Below are 20,966 nucleotides of genomic sequence, written 5' to 3'. Positions count from 1 at the left end.
GTCAGATGACAAAAGATACCCCACATCCTATTACAGTCAGATGACCAAGATACCCCACATCCTATTAGTCAGATGACCAAAGATACCCCACATCCTATTACAGTCAGATGATCAAAGATACCCCCACATCCTATTACAGTCAGATGACCAAGATACCCCCACATCCTATTACAGTCAGATGATCAAAGATACTCCACATCCTATTACAGTCAGATGACCAAGATACCCCACATCATAGTCAAATGACCAAAGATACCCCACATCCTATTACAGTCAGATGACCAAAGATACCCCCACATCCTATTACAGTCAGATGACAAAAGATACCCCACATCCTATTACAGTCAGATGACCAAGATACCCCACATCCTATTAGTCAGATGACCAAAGATACCCCACATCCTATTACAGTCAGATGATCAAAGATACCCCCACATCCTATTACAGTCAGATGACCAAGATACCCCCACATCCTATTACAGTCAGATGATCAAAGATACTCCACATCCTATTACAGTCAGATGACCAAGATACCCCACATCCTATTACAGTCAGATGACCAAAGATACCCCACATCCTATTACAGTCAGATGACCAAAGATACCCCCACATCCTATTACAGTCAGATGACCAAAGATACCCCACATCCTATTACAGTCAGATGATCAAAGATACCCCACATCATATTACAGTCAGATGACCAAAGATACCCCACATCCTATTACAGTCAGATAACCAAAGATACCCCACATCCTATTACAGTCAGATGACCAAGATACCCCACATCCTATTAGTCAGATGATCAAGATACCCCACATCCTATTACAGTCAGATGACCAAGATACCCCACATCATATTACAGTCAGATGACCAAGATACCCCACATCATATTAGAGTCAGATGACCAAAGATACCCCACATCCTATTACAGTCAGATGACCAAAGATACCCCACATCCTATTACAGTCAGATGATCAAAGATACCCCACATCCTATTACAGTCAGATGATCAAAGATACCCCACATCCTATTACAGTCAGATGATCAAAGATACCCCCACATCCTATTACAGTCAGATGACCAAGATACCCCACATCATATTAGAGTCAGAGGACAAAAGGTACCCCACATCCTATTACAGTCAGATGACCAAAGATACCCCACATCCTATTACAGTCAGATGACCAAAGATACCCCACATCCTATTACAGTCAGATGATCAAAGATACCCCACATCATAGTCAAATGACCAAAGATACCCCACATCCTATTACAGTCAGATGACCAAAGATACCCCACATCCTATTACAGTCAGATGACCAAAGATACCCCACATCCTATTACAGTCAGATGACCAAGATACCCCACATCATATTAGAGTCAGATGACAAAAGGTACCCCACATCCTATTACAGTCAGATAACCAAAGATACCCCACATCCTATTACAGTCAGATGACCAAAGATACTCCCACATCATAGTCAAATGACCAAAAGATACCTATCAGTAGCTTGAGGGGTCAGCCTCCAGCTACCACCAGGGTATGCAAAAAAAAAAAAAAAAAAAATCCGTGAAGGCAGTTAGGGCTTAGGAAAAATTCTTATCTGAGAGCTAGACTTTTTTCTATCTGAGGGGAAAAAATAAGGAAACACACACAATTTCTACTGGTAACCTAAGAAAAAGGAACAAGCACATGCTTTCCTGATGGTAACCTTCTCTTTTGCTTCAACTTTATCTCTCTCTCTCGGCAATCTCTATTTTCACACAGCTACATTCTTTATGTGAATACATCTTTTCACATGGCTGTGCATACATTTCTCTTCTGCATCTCTTTTTTTATACAGCTCCATCTTCCTTGTCTCCACACAGTTACAAATCTCCACACAGCCACAGCTGAACATCTCATTTCCATAGCTCTCTCACTATAGAGCACTTTACACAGATCCTAGGCACAGCTCCTCTATGTAGCAGCGGCTCTTTCACACAACGCTCTCTCACACACACTTACTTCTTCTAGATTATTCATTCACTCTTTACTCACCCTTTCACCCACTCACTCCCTCACACTTCTCATGCTTCTTCATCTCTCACTCAGCACACACACACACACACACACACACACACACACACACACACACACACACACTTCTCTCATGCTTCTTCATCTCTCACTCAGCACACACACATACTTCTCTCACATAGCTCTACACAGATCACAACTAAACTCTGGACAATTATAAGTTACATTTTCAGGGCCCTACTAATTCTCATAACACAAGATAAGTCACATAGTTTCTCTTAGGCTAATAATGTCACGTTGACCCATACACGTAGCTCTAAGTTGATGAAGGATCTCAGACAGTAAACAATTGGCTGAACCTTGAGCCTGAGACTGTGACTACATGCAAAAAGTCAATTACCAGTAAAGTTATGTCTAATAAAGTTGTTTCTATCCTGACCTTGAAACAGCAACAAACAACACCTGGGAAATTGACCGCATGTATTTGTCTCTAGGGACAACCAGATATTTGTCTCCAGGGCAACCAGCCTGCTTTGAATCTGCTCTGAAGTCCAAAATTAACTGTGTAAAAAGCTGCCTTTGTGACTGAGAATCCTATGTCAGTCTAAGTAATGTAAAATATAGGCAGAAATCATCTTCCTGACCATTCACAGCTATATGTATACCCAACAAGTATAAAGCACACCATCAAAGGGCTATGGAAAGAACCCCACAGCTATTCTTAATAGGGAGGCTAGGGAGGCATAGCAGTGGCACCTGAGAAAGTTATGGACAGAAAACAACCAATCATTCACAGTCAATAGCCCCGCAGCTTTGCCAAGTGCCCCCCAACAGGGAATCATGCGTCTGGTCGGCTTGTTAAACACTAGTTGTCCCTGTTGTACATCCCCACAGACCCCTGCATACTCCATCTTTTCTGTTTGATTTAAAAAAAGAAGCATGTAAATCTCTCTTAGAGTAGTAAGTAATATGAATAATTAAAAGTCTGAAGATGATTGGAAGACTGACAAGCAATTATTGTAATTATTTTGAAATTAATAAGAATCAATAATCTACATTGATATTTAATCAATATTTATAACCAATAATCTATACTCAATAGTCTATAGTTCTAATCAATAATCAATATTTGTAATCTGTAATCTATATTGATGGCAAACTGGGGACAAGTTAATATGACATCATGTTGTGAGTGTGTCTAAATATTTTGAATCTGAGTATCATAGAAGAATAGTTTTTTTCTAGAACATTAACTTTATCTGTTTATCTTGGATCAGTTTCTTTTTGAGTGTCTAAAGGCAATGAAATATTTTTAGATAAAGAGTTTACCTGAATAATGGTGTGTATTTGCTGAATCAAGCCTGTGGCTGAAGCTGACAAGTATCTTAAAACTTTTAATCAAAGCAGTTAATAAACCAGTTTGGCTATGAGGGGGCAGTACCAATCTCTCTCAGTACATACATAGTAAGATTTCCATAACAGAACAATTGTTAGAAGTACATATCAAGACTATATGACAAAATATGCATGTCAGGGTCATGGACAGAATTTACACAATCAATAGTAGAACATTTTTTAAGGGCAGTCTAGACCCTAGGCTGGAGAGTTCAGTATAGAAAGAGGGGTAAGTGACAAAGGGGTGTAGAAATCACTCATGGTTGCTTCCTGCTGATATGGGAGTGAAGCTGGGGGTCCTGAAGGCTGGAATGCAGTGGAAACCTGGGAAGAGCGGGCTGTTTCATTTGTTGTCCAGGCTCTGTGGGACAATCTGGGGCCTGGAGCATGTCTGTAATCTTTCATTGATTAGGAATCTGCTGGAACAAATATATATTAATGGCAGAACATGAAGTTACGGAATTTTAGAGGGGAAACTTTTTTCTTAGGTGTACATACGGAATTTTTAAGTGCAAGGTACTGGCAGATGAGAAAGGGGAGTTCCAAAAAATTCAGAGAGAGAGAGAGAATGTTCCTTTAAGGAAATAGGCTGGTGGGGAAACAAACTATAGCTTGATAGTACTTTTCTCAAGTTTATCTCAGGTATCAGATATCTGTAGGTATCCGTGGGTTTAGAGCTCCTGAAGTTTATGAGAACTTTCTAGAAGAAACAAAAATTCCAGATAAATTAGCATTATTATTGTTTGTGGTTATTATAATAGTGATGGTATTTGTCAGAGCCAGATTGGTAGTTTATAAGGATTTTATTAATTAATGTTAAAACTATCAACCTTTGGAGTCTCAATGTAACAGCAGAATAGCCTTTTCATCCCCAGACCTTCATAACTTGCTTTTACACATCCCAATAACTTGCATTTCATGTATCTTAAGTTACTTTCTTTCTTCCTAAAACTTTCTTTTTATATCCCTATACCTAAAATCTTTACATCTTAGACCTCACTTTGCCCATACTCAAACCCTCACAACTTACTTAAACTTTAAATTTCCACATTTTTATATCTCAGACTACTTCCCCAGACCCAAAATAGCACTTTCGTGACTGACTTAAGCCTTCATATTTTTACATCTTAAAATCACATCTCAAACCTTCACGACTTACTTAAACCTTCCTATTTTTATGTCTTCCTTGTCTTTTTTCTATCTAATTTCTCAGGAACTGGTGTCGAGGGTTGAGATAGAAGTGAAATGAGGAAATCTTCTTTTTGAATTTCCAATTGGCATAACGATTTTTGCTAGGATGCAGGCAGATAGCCAAGCTGCTTGATATCTCTTGCTGCTGCAAGCTGAATTCCAAGCAGCAAGCAGTTTGCAAGTTAACTCTTTCCTTTCTGGAAATGTTGTAAGAGACATGTGTTTTCTTCCTGTTTCTGTATACCAGCACTGTTTTAAACTCTGTTTGACTCATTCTGAGGGAAAGAGCATAAGGAAACTAAAATACTATGATTAGAGGATTGTCTCTTCTTATGTACAATCCCCAGGGAAATTGTCATATTCTAGACAACTCTCTCTATAATAACTACCTCTCTAAAAAAAAACTATGATTACTCACCCTTATTTCTCTGACAGTCTCTGGTCAGACTGCAGCTCCAGATGAGTGAGAACCTCTTTGTGGAGACCATTACAGGATTCTCTCTTATGTACAATCCCCAGGGAAATTGCCACACTCTGGACAACTCCAGAGAAACCTGCCTCTCTTCCCCCTACACAGGTTCCTTGATTATTTTCTACAAAAACCTGTATCAGGCACCAGACATAACTGACTTGTACATTCCCATGGCCCCCTGCAGATACCCCCACATCATATTCAGTCAGATGACCAAATATGCAGGACAGAGAAAGGAATACAAAAGCTGCAAGAGAAAGAAGAGGAGTCACATTTACAGAAAGGCCAATAGCTGATTATTCAACAGAAATTTTTAAAAGGAAAAAGGCTTAAAAATACGTATTTCAAGTTCTGAAAGACAACAGCTGCTAAGCCCGACTCTGTCTGATGTATTGAAGGAAAAAGAAAAAAGTTTCCATGTTAAAAGAAGGCAAATAGAAAAAAAATAGAATCTATTTCCAATAAAATGAAAAAAGTTCTATATTTTTAAAAAAGGCAAATATAATTTATGACCTTAACCCAATGTGCTAAAAGTAACACCTGAGACTGAAGAGGATGAACACCTCTAAAATGCCACTGGAGAAAAATAAACAATTCTAGAAGAGTTAAGCAAATAAAATATAAAGCACAAAATAACCAGAACTAATATGCACTATAATAACTCTGAATATTAATGTTCTATTTCCCCCTAATATGTACAGACTAGCAGAATAGATTAGAAAACGCTAGATGCAACTTTTTGCTGCCACTAAGAAACATATCTCACATCAAAGATAGACACGACCTCAGAAAGGGATGGAAAGGGGTGTTTCAAGCAGTGGAGGCAGGAGACAAGCAGCACAGCTGTTCTAATTTCAAACAAAATAGACTTCAAACAAACACTAGTCATACATGTGATGGTCACTTCAAGTGAATTAAACATTAAAATCAAAATCTCTCTTTACAATGGAGATGCGAAGTCAGAGTTTTTATACTGATGAAAACTGGCTCAAAATATTTGTAAATAAGAAGGATGCTTGCACACTGAAGGTACAGTAAATGAGCTTGATTGTAGTAAAATATCCTACCAATCTAAGAAATGGGAAGTACAGACTTAGTGAGATGGATTTTCAAATGAACTACTTGCTGGAATTAATTGACTTTACTGAGCCAAAGTGAATATGCATTCTTCATCTATTAATTTAATGCTTTGTAATATCTTATAGCTATAAACAAACAAAAAGGATAAAAAGTATTTTTTTTTTAGTTTTTAGACAGTTTCTATTTCATTTGGTTTTAGACAATGATTTTTGGTTGCTAAATAGAAAATTTAAATATAGTAACAAGTAAATTAAGCAAAAGAGTAAATAAATCTTTCCTGACTTTAAAAAAAAAAAAAAAAAAACCACTAAAGTCTTTGTCTGCATTTTAAAGACTGATAAATAATTTTACTTCCAGAACAGCGGAATTGGGAAACACAGCAAGGCTGACTGAAGCCTCCCCATGGGAGATAACGTGGAGTCTGCCATGTTGGTCGGCAGAGGTCCCACCAGCCTTTTCTGCAATGTCATACTGCTCAATAAAAATAAATGCTGGAAAGATGACTATCAGCTATAAGAAGACAGGGCCACAGGCCCATACTGTCACTCTCAGTAGCCTAAGGAATCCTCCTAATGTTTGAGGGACCTCAGCTCATACCAAACTGGGACTCATGGCTTCAACCAGAAGAGATTCAAGACTAACCAGAACAAAGCAGAGCTGGGTTTTATTAAAAAGTAATGGAGATAAAATAATGGAGACACACACAGGAGCATGGGCATGGGTTTCTCAAAAAAGTCACAGAAAGTAAAACATAACCAAATGTAAGTGTGGGCTTCCCAAGCAAGACTTCCAACTGAGTGTCATAACATTAACTCTCTATGCCATTTGAAAGTGGTAAGAAGCCTTTTATTCTTTTCTTTCTTTGTTTTCTAATAAGTGACATGTAGGGTGGCTTCAAACATACCTTAATGGAATTATAATCTGATGAAGTCAAGTCCCAGGCACCTAGGCTGCACAAGGGATTTGGTACATGACATTTCCCTATAACTGGTGATTCTTAGAATATTGTAGGTTTACAGGTGGGAAGAGAAAAGGATCTTCACCAGCTGATGTTGCTGGAGTCCTTGCTTCTCTGCTGGCAAAACATTTCAACCAGTCTCTGGAGTCAGAAGCTTGCTTTCCTGCCATGTCACTTTAACATTCCCTGTCTTTGCGTCCTGCCAGTATTGTGCATACATGTTGACATCCTTCAAAATCCCTCAGTTTAAAGTTCTGACTTAATTCAGAGTCCACTCAAAGAGATTTTCCAAGTTTGATATAAGCTTTCTACAGGGAGAGGAAATGCAGTTTTTCCTTAGTATGCAAAAAGGAAGTTGAAGTAAACTTACCCCCCAAGGAAAATTGTTAGACTCTCTAGCCTGTGAGTCTGGGAAACCCCTTCCTGCGTGATTGACAGTGTTTGATGCTCTCCTTCATTTGTAAGGTTAGGTATGGCATTGCATGAGCCTTTAAGGAAGAGGCAAACAGAATTGTTTAGCAAAGGAAATGCCAAGTGGTTCCCTCAAGACCTTGCAAAGATCTTTTGATTTCTTTTATTTTTTTTAATTTAATCATAAATAACAAAAGATTTTGGGTTTTTATTTTTTATAACTTCATACATGAGCACTGTATCTACATCACTCCCACTGTTCCCTCCACTTTCAAACTACTCCCATGTCCCATACTCTCAAATTCACCATGGACTCTTCTTTGATGCATATGTATATGTAAATATGTGAATATATTTGTGTGTGCAAGCACAAGTGTGCATGAACAAATATACAAACAACCTGAGTCCATTTAGCATTACTCCATGACACAGGTAAGTATTGTTATTCTCTAGTGTGTATGTTTACCTTGGACATGACACAGGTATTTATTGTTATCCTCTTAGAGTTCAAAGGAGTATCTTCTTTAAATTCTATGTCCGGGGACTCATCTAGGTAGTTCTTATTAGAGAACACTTCTATGGGACTAGTGATTTGGTAGGAGACATGCTACCTTGGCCATTCATATTTTTTGTTTGTTTGTTTGTTTCTGCAATTTGATCTGGACATGTGGACTCCATGTCTGATGTGAGAATCTGGCCTTCCTTAGATTATGCCAGTGCATGAGCTATATGACAAGAGCTAGCCCAGATAAAGGTGGTGGATAAGCTGTTTACTTGACCAAGCAAAGATGGCTCCCAAACCATGGGTCTGGTGCCGGGCAGTGGTGTAATGATGGCAGCAGGTTGATGGAAAGAAGGAAGAGGAAAGCAGCGTCTCACCAGTCAAAGGTTATTCATGGACACAATGGGTTCCATAGATATGCAGTGAGGCTATGGGTGGATATGGCGACTGGTGTGGTGAAGGATGGGACAGGAAGAAGAAACTTACTAGGCAAAGTGAACAGACCTGGTTCTCTGCTAGAGCTAGGCTCATCCCTGCACTGAGTTTTTTTCCACTTAGGATGTGGGCAGTGGGTTTGTAGTGTTATATTGTACTGAGATATGTCCCCTCCAGTCCTAGTCTCTCTAGGACTTTTATCATGAAGACATGTTAAATTTTGTCAAAGGCTTTTTCTGTGTCTATTGAACGTATGATTTTTGTCTTTAAGTCCATTTATATGATTTACTACATTATTGACCATGTATATTGATCTAAACCTAAATCTCTGAGACGAAGCCAACTAGATCAGGATGGGCAGTCTTTTTGATATATAACTGTATTTTATTTACAAGAGAGAATTTTTACATCTGTATTCATTTACATCTGTATTGGCCTCTAGTTTTCTCTTTTTTGTGTGTTTACCTGATTTTGATATTTTTTTGCTTTAATAATTTAACAAGTTTTGGTTGTAGTTCTTCTTTGAAAGTCTGGTAGAATTCTGCTGTGAATCCATCTGGGTCTAGATTCAGGTCATTTTTAGGATTATAACAATAATCATAATGTTTCCTGAGATGTTAGTGGTTTTTAGTTGTCATATTTTCTTAAAATTATAATATTATCTTTGATTTTCTAGTATGTCAAGCATACAGAATTGTCTGGTAGGTCCAGCTAGACATGGTTGTTAATGCCATGGTTTGCTATCAAAGTGAGTGGGTACCAAAGGTAGACCGCAGTCTGGTCCTGTATTAAGAAAAACTAGAGTCTCTTTAATTATTTCCAAAGCATTCCTGTGTCTTATAGGAATCCAGAGTAACATTAAAACATACTTTCATTCACAAGTTGTAATTCTTAATGTTCTCTTCACTCATTTTTTTTCCTTTGTTTCTCTTTTAGTTCTGAACAAGACAAAGAAGAATGGATCAAGGTAACTCTTTTACTCTCATTTTCATTTTTTGGACCTCTCTGCATAAGAAATGTACACATCAGGGCCTGGAGAAATATCATGTGGTTAAGGTCACTTGTTACTCTTGCAGAAAATGGATTTAGTTCCCAGGATTTATATGGTGGCTCACAACCATCCCAAACTCCAGTTCCAAGGATGCAATGTGTCTCCTCACCTCTGTGGACACCAAGCATACATGTGGCACAAAATACATACATCAGGCAAAACACCCATAGAATAAATTTTAAAAAAGAAAAATACACATAGTTAAGTTTTTGGTTTTGGTTTTGGTTTTGATTTTTTGGTTTTTCGAGACAGGGTTTCTCTGTGTAGCTTTGTACCTTTCCTGGAACTCGCTTTGTAGACCAGGCTGGCCTCGAACTCACAGAGATCTGCCTGGCTCTGCATCCTGAGTGCTGGGATTAAAGGCATGCACAACCACCGCCTGGCCATAGTTAGGTTTTTTTATTACATACTATAAGAACAAGTTCATTTAACTTTAAAGATGATTCTCATTACAGTTATTTATGTGACAAAGCATGTTAATTAATGTGTATACAATATTATAATGTATGTTTTATTTAATTTACATTTTAGGCCCTTCAAGAGACTATTGATGCTTTTCAACAAAGGCATGAAACCTTCAGAAATGCAATTGCAAAGGATAATGACATGCACCTAGAAGTGTCTGTAAGTTCTTAACTTTAAGATCCTCTATCTCTGTATTCTCAAAAACACTGTCTAGTCATTCTATTAACAAACCCTCTCCCTTGCAATACCAGAATTGGTGATTTAGAAATTATATCATTCTCTCTTAGCTGGATATAGTGGTAAGTGTCTTGAAGTGCTTTGAAAGTTTCACTTCCTTTCCTAGATATTGAGTATCAGAACATGGTTTGAACAGCATTGGTAACATGCTATTTAAAAGGAATAGTATTTTTTTCTATTAGAAGTGAACCTGTCTCTCTCATTTAGACTGCTGAGCTAGGAAAGAGAGCCCCAAGATGGATACGTGATAATGAAGTGACAATGTGCATGAAGTGCAAGGAGTCCTTCAATGCACTAACAAGAAGACGACATCACTGCCGGGCGTGTGGACATGTGAGTGCGGTTCTTGGTCCTTACGGTTGCTGGTGACTATATAGCTGAAGTAAAATCATCAGCGTGAAACAAAGAAATCATTAGCAATCATTCAGTAAGCCTGTTTTGGAGCTAATTGTGTGCAAAGTACTGTGCTGTCCCATGAAGAAAAAGAATATGGTGAGCAAAAATGTCCTGGCTTCATGGAGATTACATTGTGAAGAAGAAAATAGATAAGAATTCAAATTAGTATGAATGGTATAAGAAAGCAACCAGAAAGTTGAATTGGAAAGTATTAGTAATGGAAGATTTCAGACCAGATCTAATTAGACAAAAGAGGGCCTAGCTGAGAGACTGATATTTGCTTAGATGCCTAAAAGGGGAGAATGTCTTCATCCTAAAGCGGAAGCAAGAGGTGCTTTGCACACAAGGAGCTGTACCTACATCTCTGCAGTAGGACAGCCCTGAAGTTGCTAAGGAAAGCCTGTAGCTGGGTACAATTTAAGAAAAAAAAATGGCACAGATGTAGTTAAAGTGATAATAATCAAAGAAAGCAATATGGTTGAAAAGGCACGTGATGAAAGCCGCAGTACAAGTGAAAGTTGCAGTGTAGGGCAAAGCCCTCTCTTTTACCAGAAGAGAGGAACCCAGGAGCAAGTCCGGGGGGAAGCGAACTGGGTGGGTTCGCTGTTTGGGGCCTGTTAGAGTGAGAAATGAGGGCGTCTGAGGTCCGTATTACATTTTTATTGACTTGGACAGAATGATCAACTGAAAGTAAAGAGACGAGGATGTCTGTGAGAGTCAAGAAAGAGGATTAAGTATAAAATAGTCTTATCTGACAGAGACACGCGTGGATTCATTATCCTCTGAAAATTTCTAGTTAGAAATCCAAACAGATACTAGTCAGCTTAACAGCAATGGTTTTTGTATTTGTTTAGTTGGTTGGTTTTTCTTTTTAACAACAGAATCTAGCAATGCAGGCCAGAGAAGGCAGAGAACAAGGTTCACAGAGAATAAGTTTAATGAAAAAAGTAAGGAAGAATTGTAGGTGTCTGCCGTAGGTAAATAAGGGCAGTCATGACTAAATGTTAGAAACAAGAGAGCTAGTGCATGGAAAGTAAGATTTATGTTGTTCAAAGCTACATGGTAGTGAACAGCTGTGAGCAAGTTAGAAATATTAGACACGTTGGCGAAGAAAGGACAGATGTTTGAAGTTGGCACTGAAGTCCCTGGTGATGATACATACAGTTGTTCAGTGGAGGGGCCCAAGAACAAAAGGCTAGAGTAGACGGCCTGAAACTGGCACTGGCTGCAGACACCTAAAAAGCCTGAGTCAATAAGGTGTCACATGAATGCTAAAAACACCAGGCAGTGGAGTAAAATAATGGTATTTTCTATCACATTAGATCACAGATCCTCTAGCGCTCCCCCCGCCCCTTGGTTCACTGCTGAGAGCTACTATTGCAATTCTCAAGAGTTGAGTCCTCTCCCTAAGAGTTCTAAGACAAAGTTGAATTCTAAATTTAATTTTATTAGTGCATTGCGACTTCCAGCATGTAGGTTAAATCACATGGTGTGGAACTTACATGCCCTCTCCCCTCACTCACCTACTCTTACTCCTATTGCCCCTGATGAAAGAAAACCTGTAAGAGCAAGACACACAATTTTGTTCTTTGGGATTGGAGACCCCTATTGTGCTATACATGGTATTACAACTGTCCCTGTGCTCTCCTACTTCAGTCTCTCATGGCTGCCTATGGCCATGATGTTTTAATTCTTCTAATCAAGCTCTTTGGAAGGACATTTTCATCTCGGCTTCTTTTCTATGAATCTGCCCTTTCCTATAAGTTATAACACATTGGCAACAAATTTACAAATGACTGAGCTAGATAGATCATGAGATAATAGCTGAGTGTGAGAGATGGGTAGAGCCAATGGCAAGCCTCAAAAGTGCTATGGGCTTTTGAAAACAAGAAAAGAGCCAAAGATTGAAAGGCCCAGGTCTCAATGCTGAAGTCCACAGAAGTAATTGGTGAGCTAATAGGAAATCACCCTCTACTTGAAGGTAAAGAAGAGTTTGATCCTAGAATGATGGTTTCACACTTTAAGAAGCAGAGAGAAAATAAGAGACTTTCTTAGTATATTCTATAAACAGAGCAGTATTTACAGAGGTGAGGCTGAGAAATTAAGCAGAAACTGAGGCACAATGGAGTTAATTCTGTTTGTCTCTGAGATGAGAATGGGTAAGCAAACCTAGTACTGTGGTACCAGCTACTTCCTTTGGTGGCATGGCTGCCTGTCAGTCAGCATACTGAGTGTGACAGGTTGCTTGCTGAGGTGGACATGAATTACTTGGCCTTGGAGTAAACACTAGAAAGGAGACTGGCAAGAGCTGGGGCTAGAAAGGTAGTTGGAGACCAGGTCAAGAGCAAACCTAAGTGACGTGCATGAAGTATAGGGAAAACACTGGTTTAAGTAGTGGGGAGGATAAGGAGTACCCAAGGGTAGCTCTCAACGTGAGGGTCTGGTGACTGGATGTGTAAGGAACCAGAAGTGACACAAGTGGTAGGAAAACAGAGGTGTGTCTCACTGCTCTTTCCTTCATTCTCCTCAGCTGTAGCTTGTTTGCTTTATTTATTCTTTGAATAATTTTTATTTCTAAATTGTGTTTTCTTCTCAATCTACCCAGTAGTTTTTGTTAGTTAACAGTTTGTTTTGCTCAAACATTTCTTGTTTTGGAATATGTATTTTAGAACGTGTATTCAGTAATACCAGTGTCTGAAGAAGCATTGACTAGGAGAAACCTCTTGCCAGTGGTTTCCAATTGTGCTTTCTGGTGTTTTTGTTGGTTTGTTTGCTTTGGTTGCTTCATTTCGATGTAGCTCTCCTGTAACTGCATGCCAGCATTTGGTTGGTGCTTCATTATGCTTCTTTCGCACATTCTAGAATAATGACTAAGTCTCAGATTCCCCTCTCCTATGTCAGTCAAGCTCCAAGGACTTTCTCCACCTATTAAATGTGGGTTTTCCTTTTTTTTTTTTTTTTTTTTTTTTTGGTTTTTCGAGACAGGGTTTCTCTGTGTAGCTTTGCACCTTTCCTGGGACTCACTTGGTAGCCCAGGCTGGCCTCGAACTCACAGAGATCCGCCTGGCTCTGCCTCCCGAGTGCTGGGATTAAAGGCGTGCGCCACCACCGCCCGACTGGGTTTTCCTTTTTAGCATAACATTACAGTTTCAATTCACTGTTTTTTCTCTAATTTATTTATTTACTGAATAGCTCTGTTTCATTTTTTGTACCTTGAAGAGCCATTTTTAATTCAAAAAAACTGAACCATTAAAACTGCATTTGCTTTGTATCCATAATCTAGTTCTACTATGGCAGAAAGCTTCTCAGAGAACTAGCTATGAAGTCTGTCTGGTAGAGAAAAGCAAGAATGAAAGTATGCTTAGTAATGGCATTTACTCCATCTATGACTTTTATATGGTCTATCAGTAGTAGCAGTATAAACATATCTTTTTTCTGAGTAAGGCATTTATCTAAGAGGTGTTTCTGATTGTAACTTAATAATTACATTGTTAACATATAAAAACAAATATGTATTTGTATATTTGTAATTATGTAATGTTACATAATTAGAGCATAATTTGGCCAAGCACTGAACTGAATTTCATTTGGAATATGTGTGAAATGAAGTTAACAGGGTAGGGGAGAGTAGTAGCTTTAGAGGGGCCCTTATAAACCAAGTTGAGCACTGCACTCTTTTTCTTAAGATTGAGTAAACATGTTATGATCTAATGTTATTTGTATGTTAAACACAACAATTTTGATAGATAACTCTTAGCTTATTCTCCTTTATGCTAAAAATTTCTTTCATCTCTTTTCCTGACACTTATATTAAAAATATTGCCGGGCGGTGGTGGCGCACGCCTTTAATCCCAGCACTCGGGAGGCAGAGCCAGGCGGATCTCTGTGAGTTCGAGGCCAGCCTGGACTACCAAGTGAGTCCCAGGAAAGGCGCAAAGCTACACAGAGAAACCCTGTCTCGAAAAACCAAAAAAAAAAAAAAAAAAAAAAAAAAAATATTGAGGCAGATTGTAATCAAAACTAAATCAGTGGCAAACATCTATCTCAGAATAAACTATTGATCTTCAAGTTTGCTTAAAATGATTTCCGGTACTGGCATACTTGAACTTTGGTCAACAGATAAAAATAGCTTGCATTTGGATTATCAAATATGATGATATGATTTGAATATAAAATTGAGTTTGAATTGAGTTTACAGATACATGTATGTCTAGCACAAAACATTCTAAGTAAGTTTGTTATAATTATGAAAAAAACTGTGGTATTTATCAAGGTTGGGTAGAAATTGAACCTGAGACTTTGAATACTAAGTCTGTATTCTACCATTGAGCCACACCCTTAGCCCTTGACCATTTTTGGGTATATTTCAACTGCTATGAATCTACTCCATATTTTTTACTTATAAGATCATGCATTTTTAAATAGATTTTATCTACTATAAGTATGAGGGAAATGTTTAGGGAATTTCCTAAACAAAAAAAACAATTACTTAAACCTAGAAAATTTTTAGACGATTAAAATAATTTGAAAAGCAGCATTGATTCACTCACATGCATTTGCATTATTGTAATCTACTCATTGACATTCTGCAACTGTTGTGTGTGGTGAGCAAAGTAACCCATAACAATCTCCTGTAGAGTTTATAGGAAATGGACAAACAGTCATACAGATCTATAGTTAAAAACTATTCAGTGCTGTAAATGAAAGGGAACTTTAGTGGCAGTGACAAGTCAGGCTCTGTTCTAAACACTGAAGGAATCGTCTTCCAGAAGGAGGGAGAAGGAAATTGAGACTTCCAAGACTGTAGGAGATGGAAGACAAAGGGGGCATGGTGCTCTGGGCTGTAGGAGAAGGAGGAGGAAGGGAGCATAGTGCTTTGGGGATATGAGAGCCAGTGTCATTAAAGACAGACTGATCACACAGGACACCATAGATTATAATAATTTTTCTTTAACCAGAAACAAAGGAAAAACTGAAGGTTTTTTTTGTTTTGTTTTGTTTTTTTTTTGTTGTTGTTTTTAAGACAAAGCCTATTGTCTAGCTCTCACTGTCCTAGAATGCTACTCTATGTAGACGAGGCTGGTCTTGAACTCACAGAGATCCTCCTGCCTCTACCTCTACCTCTTGTGTGCTGGCACTTAAAACATGCACCACCATACATGGTTTTAGACTGAAAGATTTTTCAATGTAAGAGGAATGTATCAAACTCTACCTAAAGAGAGCCTTCTAGCCACTATTTGGAAAACAGATTCTCGTAGACTGTTAGGATGGAGCCTAAGGATGTGGTGAGGACCAGTCAGACTAGAAGAGTCCGAATGTGAGTGCTAGTAACTTGTACTTCGAAAACAGACTGAAGAAATACCTTTAGAAGTTAAAGTCAGTGGGATACAATATGATGCATCTGTGAAGATAGGTGAGTAGTCATTGGAAATGTTCTGAAGGTTGTTAGATGGCTGTGCTGTTTCCTGTGAGACGTGGGACTATGAGAGGAGATGGATGGATGGTACATCCATGGCAAGGGAACTTTAGAGGCCAAAGTGATGTTCAGATTCTGCCACACACATTATTAAAATACATCAATATTTTAACATGTTTTGAAATGTTCTTAGGCTAATAAAAATGTAACTTTTATATTTAACTTTATCATGTATGTATGAATATTTCCTAATTGTCTTAAGTATAATTATTCATTTTGAATATACTTTTTTATAATTAAAGGTGGTTTGTTGGAAATGTTCTGACTACAAAGCTCAGCTTGAGTATGATGGTGGAAGATTGAACAAAGTCTGCAAAGACTGTTACCAAATAATAAGTGGATTCACAGACAGTGAAGAGAAGAAAAGAAAAGGGATTTTGGAGGTAAACTTAGTCAATTCTTTGTATCTTTAGATAACACTCTCCTGGTCATAAGGAGCACAGACAATGTGCTTATTTATTCTTGTTGCATTAGCACCCAGGCTAACAGTGGGCAAGAGTCATGATTTTACTTAGTTTGTTGGCCTTGGACTCCTGCCTAATTATAGAAAGTAAGATGGACAGATGTGTGTATGTCTTCTTTGTGGGAAGCTTTCAGTTTCATCATATATTAATGTTGAAAACCACTGCATGAAAATTTTCAAATTTGGATAAAGTACTGTTTTATTACCTAAAACACTCCTTCAGCTTGCTGTGTTAAATACCAGTTCTTTGTGGTGATTTAATAGCCAGGGGCAACAGTTTCATGACTACATCACTGTCAAAGCCCATCTCCAGTAAATATGACTCACATTTTAGAGTTAATTCAGACTAAAGTACCCTGTATCTGAAGTGGGTTTACATGGTAAGATGTGTTGGCAAAATAAGGGTAATTTGTATAATGAGATCTTACGGTGGAAGGTCAGGATCACCTAAAGGTAGGATTAAACTTCTTTTCATCCAAAGCCATAAATATACTTAGTTTCTTTTTCTTTTTTTTTTTTTTTTTTTTGGTTTTTCGAGACAGGGTTTCTCTGTGTAGCTTTGCGCCTTTCCTGGAACTCACTTGGTAGCCCAGGCTGGCCTCGAACTCACAGAGATCCGCCTGACTCTGCCTCCCGAGTGCTGGGATTAAAGGCGTGCGCCACCACCGCCCGGCACTTAGTTTCTTAATAATGTTGAAAAGTCAGTAATTATGTACTGAGCATTTACAAGAAAATATACAAAAGTCATTTGTTAGCTGAGAAAGGATCTTAAACTTCATTGTCCATTTGAGGTTATATTGTAAGCCCACAAGCTACAATTGTAGTTCTAAATTCTCTTAGGATATAGCTATTACTGGTATTGCATAAAGATGAGGCTTTCATGGGCAGGAGGAATGGAGAGGATATTCTTCATTGGATCACAGGACTACAACCTTAAGGCTTTAATAGGAATAACTGACTAGTGTGACAAAGTATAGTGAACCTGATACTGTGTTTTTTAGAGAAAAGATTTTGGTTGCTTCTATAAAATAAAAAATCTTTGGCTTTTTAGAAAATCTTATGCTTGGGGAGAAATCATCAATTGGATTAATTCATGTAATCAAACAAAAAAATGTCTGGAAGTAGAAAATAAGCATGCCCATGCACACATAGAGCATGTCTGAGCCCTTATCCTGCGCCAGCTAATATACTATATACTCTAGAACAATAGTTAAGCTTTTTGTAAGCAGTTCAGAGGAAACATTTTTTATAGGCCAAGAGGCCAAAACAGGGATTTACAGAGGTATTTTAAGGAAGAAAACAATTTTTTATTGACAAAACTTAAGATATTTAACTCCATATATTTGTAAATTCTTTTTCCACTTTTTGTATGTTTCTTTTGTGTTTGTGTGTCTGTATGTTCTTGCATGTGTGTAGACACATGTTTTGAGGTATATGTGCACATGTGTGTTCGTGCGTATTGTAGGCCCAAGGATGACATCAGGAATTATCCTCAATTGCTCTTCCACCTTACTCACTGGGGACAGGGCCTCTCAAACAAACCCAGAGCTCACAAGTATGATGTGGCTAGTCTTGCTAACCGGCCTGCTCCTGGGAGTCCCCTGTCTCTGCCTTCCAAGGCTGGAGCACAGGCAGATCACCATGTCACCTGCATTTATGTGGGTTTCTGGGGCCAGGACTCCTGTCCTCACACTTGCAGGGTAGTCACCTGCTGAGCCATCTCCCCAACCCTGTAAGCTTCTTTCTGTCCTTTCAAACTGCTACACCATTGTTCAGATTTTTTTAGGAAAAAAAAGAAACATTCCAAAATATATTGTTTAGTATATGAATTTTTATAATCTGGATTTATAACCTTTTTGAGGTTGGATGGTGTTTCCATCAAGTTGGTTATAAATATTCATCTGTTAAATTATTGGCTTATGGGACATACAAAGCACAGTGGTAGACTAGAGCTGACTTGCAGATTGTTATTTGGTTGATGCTTCTTAAACTACCTAAGGCCACACCTTGAGTATATCCCAAATCATCACTTATCCATGAAAATCAATAATCATGCACTCTCAATCAGAGTTCTCTATTGCAGTGGTTCTCAGCCTTCCTAATGTGGTGACCCTTTAATACAGTTCCACATGTTGTGATGACCTCCAGCCATAAAGTTATTTTTGTTGCTACTTCATAACTGTAATTTTGCTACTGTTATGAATCATAATGAAAATATCTGTGTTTTCCAATGGTCTTAGGTGACCCCTAGGAAAGGATTCTTCAACCCCCAAGGGGATTACAACCCACAAGTTGAGAACCACTGCTCTAGAGGAACAGAACTAGTAAAATGAATGTCTATGACACATTAATGAAGAGGCTGAGAGAACCTGATAGCTATACAGTTCATGACCTTGACAGTTCCGGTTTGGCATTGAAGGCCTGGGCAGTTCTTAGAAAGGTGCTGACCTTGAGCTCAGGTTGGAAACCAAGAAGATAGATTCCAAAGTCAGCAAAAAGTGACAACTGCAACCATGGGAGACATGCCTTCACCCACAGGAAGGAGGCAGCCGGGCAGCACTCCTTTCCTCTGGCCTTGCAGTGTCTGAGCTGCTTCCCATCTGAGAAGGGTCTTCTCTGTCTGGTCATTCCTGGAAGTGCCCAAGCAGACCTTGTGTCTTAGTTAATTAATACCAGGTCCACATGGGTTTACAGTCAAGATTAACTACCACAAGTACCCTCAAAAAACCAATAGCTTTTCCTTTGTTGTTTTGTTGCTGTTTTGAGACAGTGTCTCACAAAGCCTAAGCTGGCCTTCATTTTAGCCAAGAGTGACCTTGAACCTCTGATCCTTTTCCCTCTACCTCCCAAGTACTGGGATATAAGCATGCAGCACCATGCCTGGTTTGTGTGTTGTAGTTTGAAGAGCTTGAGAAGAAAAATGTTACATTTCCCCAAAACTTTTTGTTTTGTTTTGTTTTGTTTTTGTTTTGTTTTGTTTTTTGATGACTTACACTTTTATTGCTAGACCCATATTATATAAGAGGCTACATATGAAAAACTATTTTTAATTTTATAAATAAAACAGTGGGGATTTGTTTGCTTTCTTTTTGGTGGGGGTTGGGGGGCAGCTGTTTGGTTGTTTTTTTTGTTTGTTTGTTTGTTTGCTTTCTTTGTGTAAGTACCTATGTTATAGTCTTGATTTGAACTCTGACCTTTCATAGAAAAGTTTACTGACTACTGTTCTGAGCACGTATTAGTTGGCACAAGTAAGGCTCCACAGTACATTTACCTGTATATGTGCACGCCCTTATCCCTCTTACATCATTGTGTCCTCTGAACAAAATTGAGTAGCACTACCCTAAGGTTTTTGCATAGGAATAGAAGCAAAATAGTTTACTTCTAATAAAGCATTTTAGTTAAATATTTGTGTTTCCCATTTATCTAGTACTTAATCTACTAGTAAGCAAAGCAGAAAGCTAAGTTGCTTTTCACAGGTTTGTTTTAGTGAGATGCTTCTCGTGAGGACAGAGGGTTGTTGGTCATCGCTTCTAATTACAACCTGTGAGGGCAGAGGATTATCAGTCATAGCTTCTAATTACAACCTGTGAGGGCAGAGAATTATCAGTCATCGCTTCTAATTACAACCTGTGAGGACAGAGGGTTGTTGGTCATATCTTGTCTTTTTTACTTTATATTCTTGCCTTATTGGAACATTAGGGCCATAGGCTTAATGTCTTGATTCAGGCTGACTGAGCTCAAATTTGAGCACACCAAATTCTAAATTTGTAATTCCTGGGGAATCTGATTAAAAACTCTGAGCTTTAGAAACAGTGAAAGCACTTAACTTCTCAGTGTTGGTGTGAATAATACACATCTCAAGCAAAAAGAAAGTCTATAGTAAATGATCAGTAAATGTTGACTAAGTACAAAGTCTACTAAGCTATACAGAGTTAAAGATGACCTCAATAGGTTTTCATCTTACAATAGAGAAAAACTAGTAAATGCAAATACATCTTTTTGGAGGGCGACTCAAGATGTGTTATATAAATGCACTGTGCTTTATAAATATTTCCTTAAGGCATGTTTCATCCCTATCTGATTTATTATGTTTATTCTTTCCATTGTGTTTTCTAGATTGAATCTGCAGAAGTATCAGGAAATAGTGAGGTGTGCAGTTTTCTCCAGTACATGGAGAAGTCAAAACCTTGGCAGAAAATATGGTGTGTGATCCCCAAGCAAGACCCCCTTGTGCTGTACATGTATGGCGCTCCTCAGGTAACTACGCCATGCATGTTTGAATGGCATGGCCAGGACAGAGGGAGGCATGTGGACACTGATCCTCAGGAAAACAAAAGAGCTCAGCATATCACTGTGTCCCATCAATTTTAAAAATAATGAAAAGTAAAATCAATTTTATTGATTTAAACTGACA

The 20,966-nt window shown here is 38.3% G+C and overlaps 1 protein-coding gene across 10 annotated transcripts in view; it reads left to right on the top strand.

Annotated features, from left to right (window-relative positions):
* Positions 1–20,966, top strand: part of Fgd4 (FYVE, RhoGEF and PH domain containing 4) — a 209,840-nt gene that overhangs the window by 182,310 nt on the left and 6,564 nt on the right. For 9 of the 10 annotated variants that reach the window (XM_052739977.1, XM_052739970.1, XM_052739969.1 and 6 more), the window contains 5 exons: positions 9,401–9,431; positions 10,047–10,139; positions 10,425–10,550; positions 16,332–16,472; positions 20,669–20,809. In XM_052739977.1, coding sequence (XP_052595937.1) covers positions 9,401–9,431; positions 10,047–10,139; positions 10,425–10,550; positions 16,332–16,472; positions 20,669–20,809 — 532 coding nt within the window. Of the gene's footprint in view, positions 1–6,515; positions 6,993–9,400; positions 9,432–10,046; positions 10,140–10,424; positions 10,551–16,331; positions 16,473–20,668; positions 20,810–20,966 lie in introns of those variants that run through there. The other variant, XR_008218682.1, reaches the window with a different exon arrangement.

Source organism: Peromyscus californicus, unplaced genomic scaffold (genome assembly GCF_007827085.1).
Source record: "Peromyscus californicus insignis strain IS unplaced genomic scaffold, ASM782708v3 Scaffold_16__1_contigs__length_79575227, whole genome shotgun sequence".
NCBI classification, from domain to species: Eukaryota; Metazoa; Chordata; class Mammalia; order Rodentia; family Cricetidae; genus Peromyscus; species Peromyscus californicus.
This window is presented reverse-complemented; position numbering and strand designations above follow the sequence as displayed.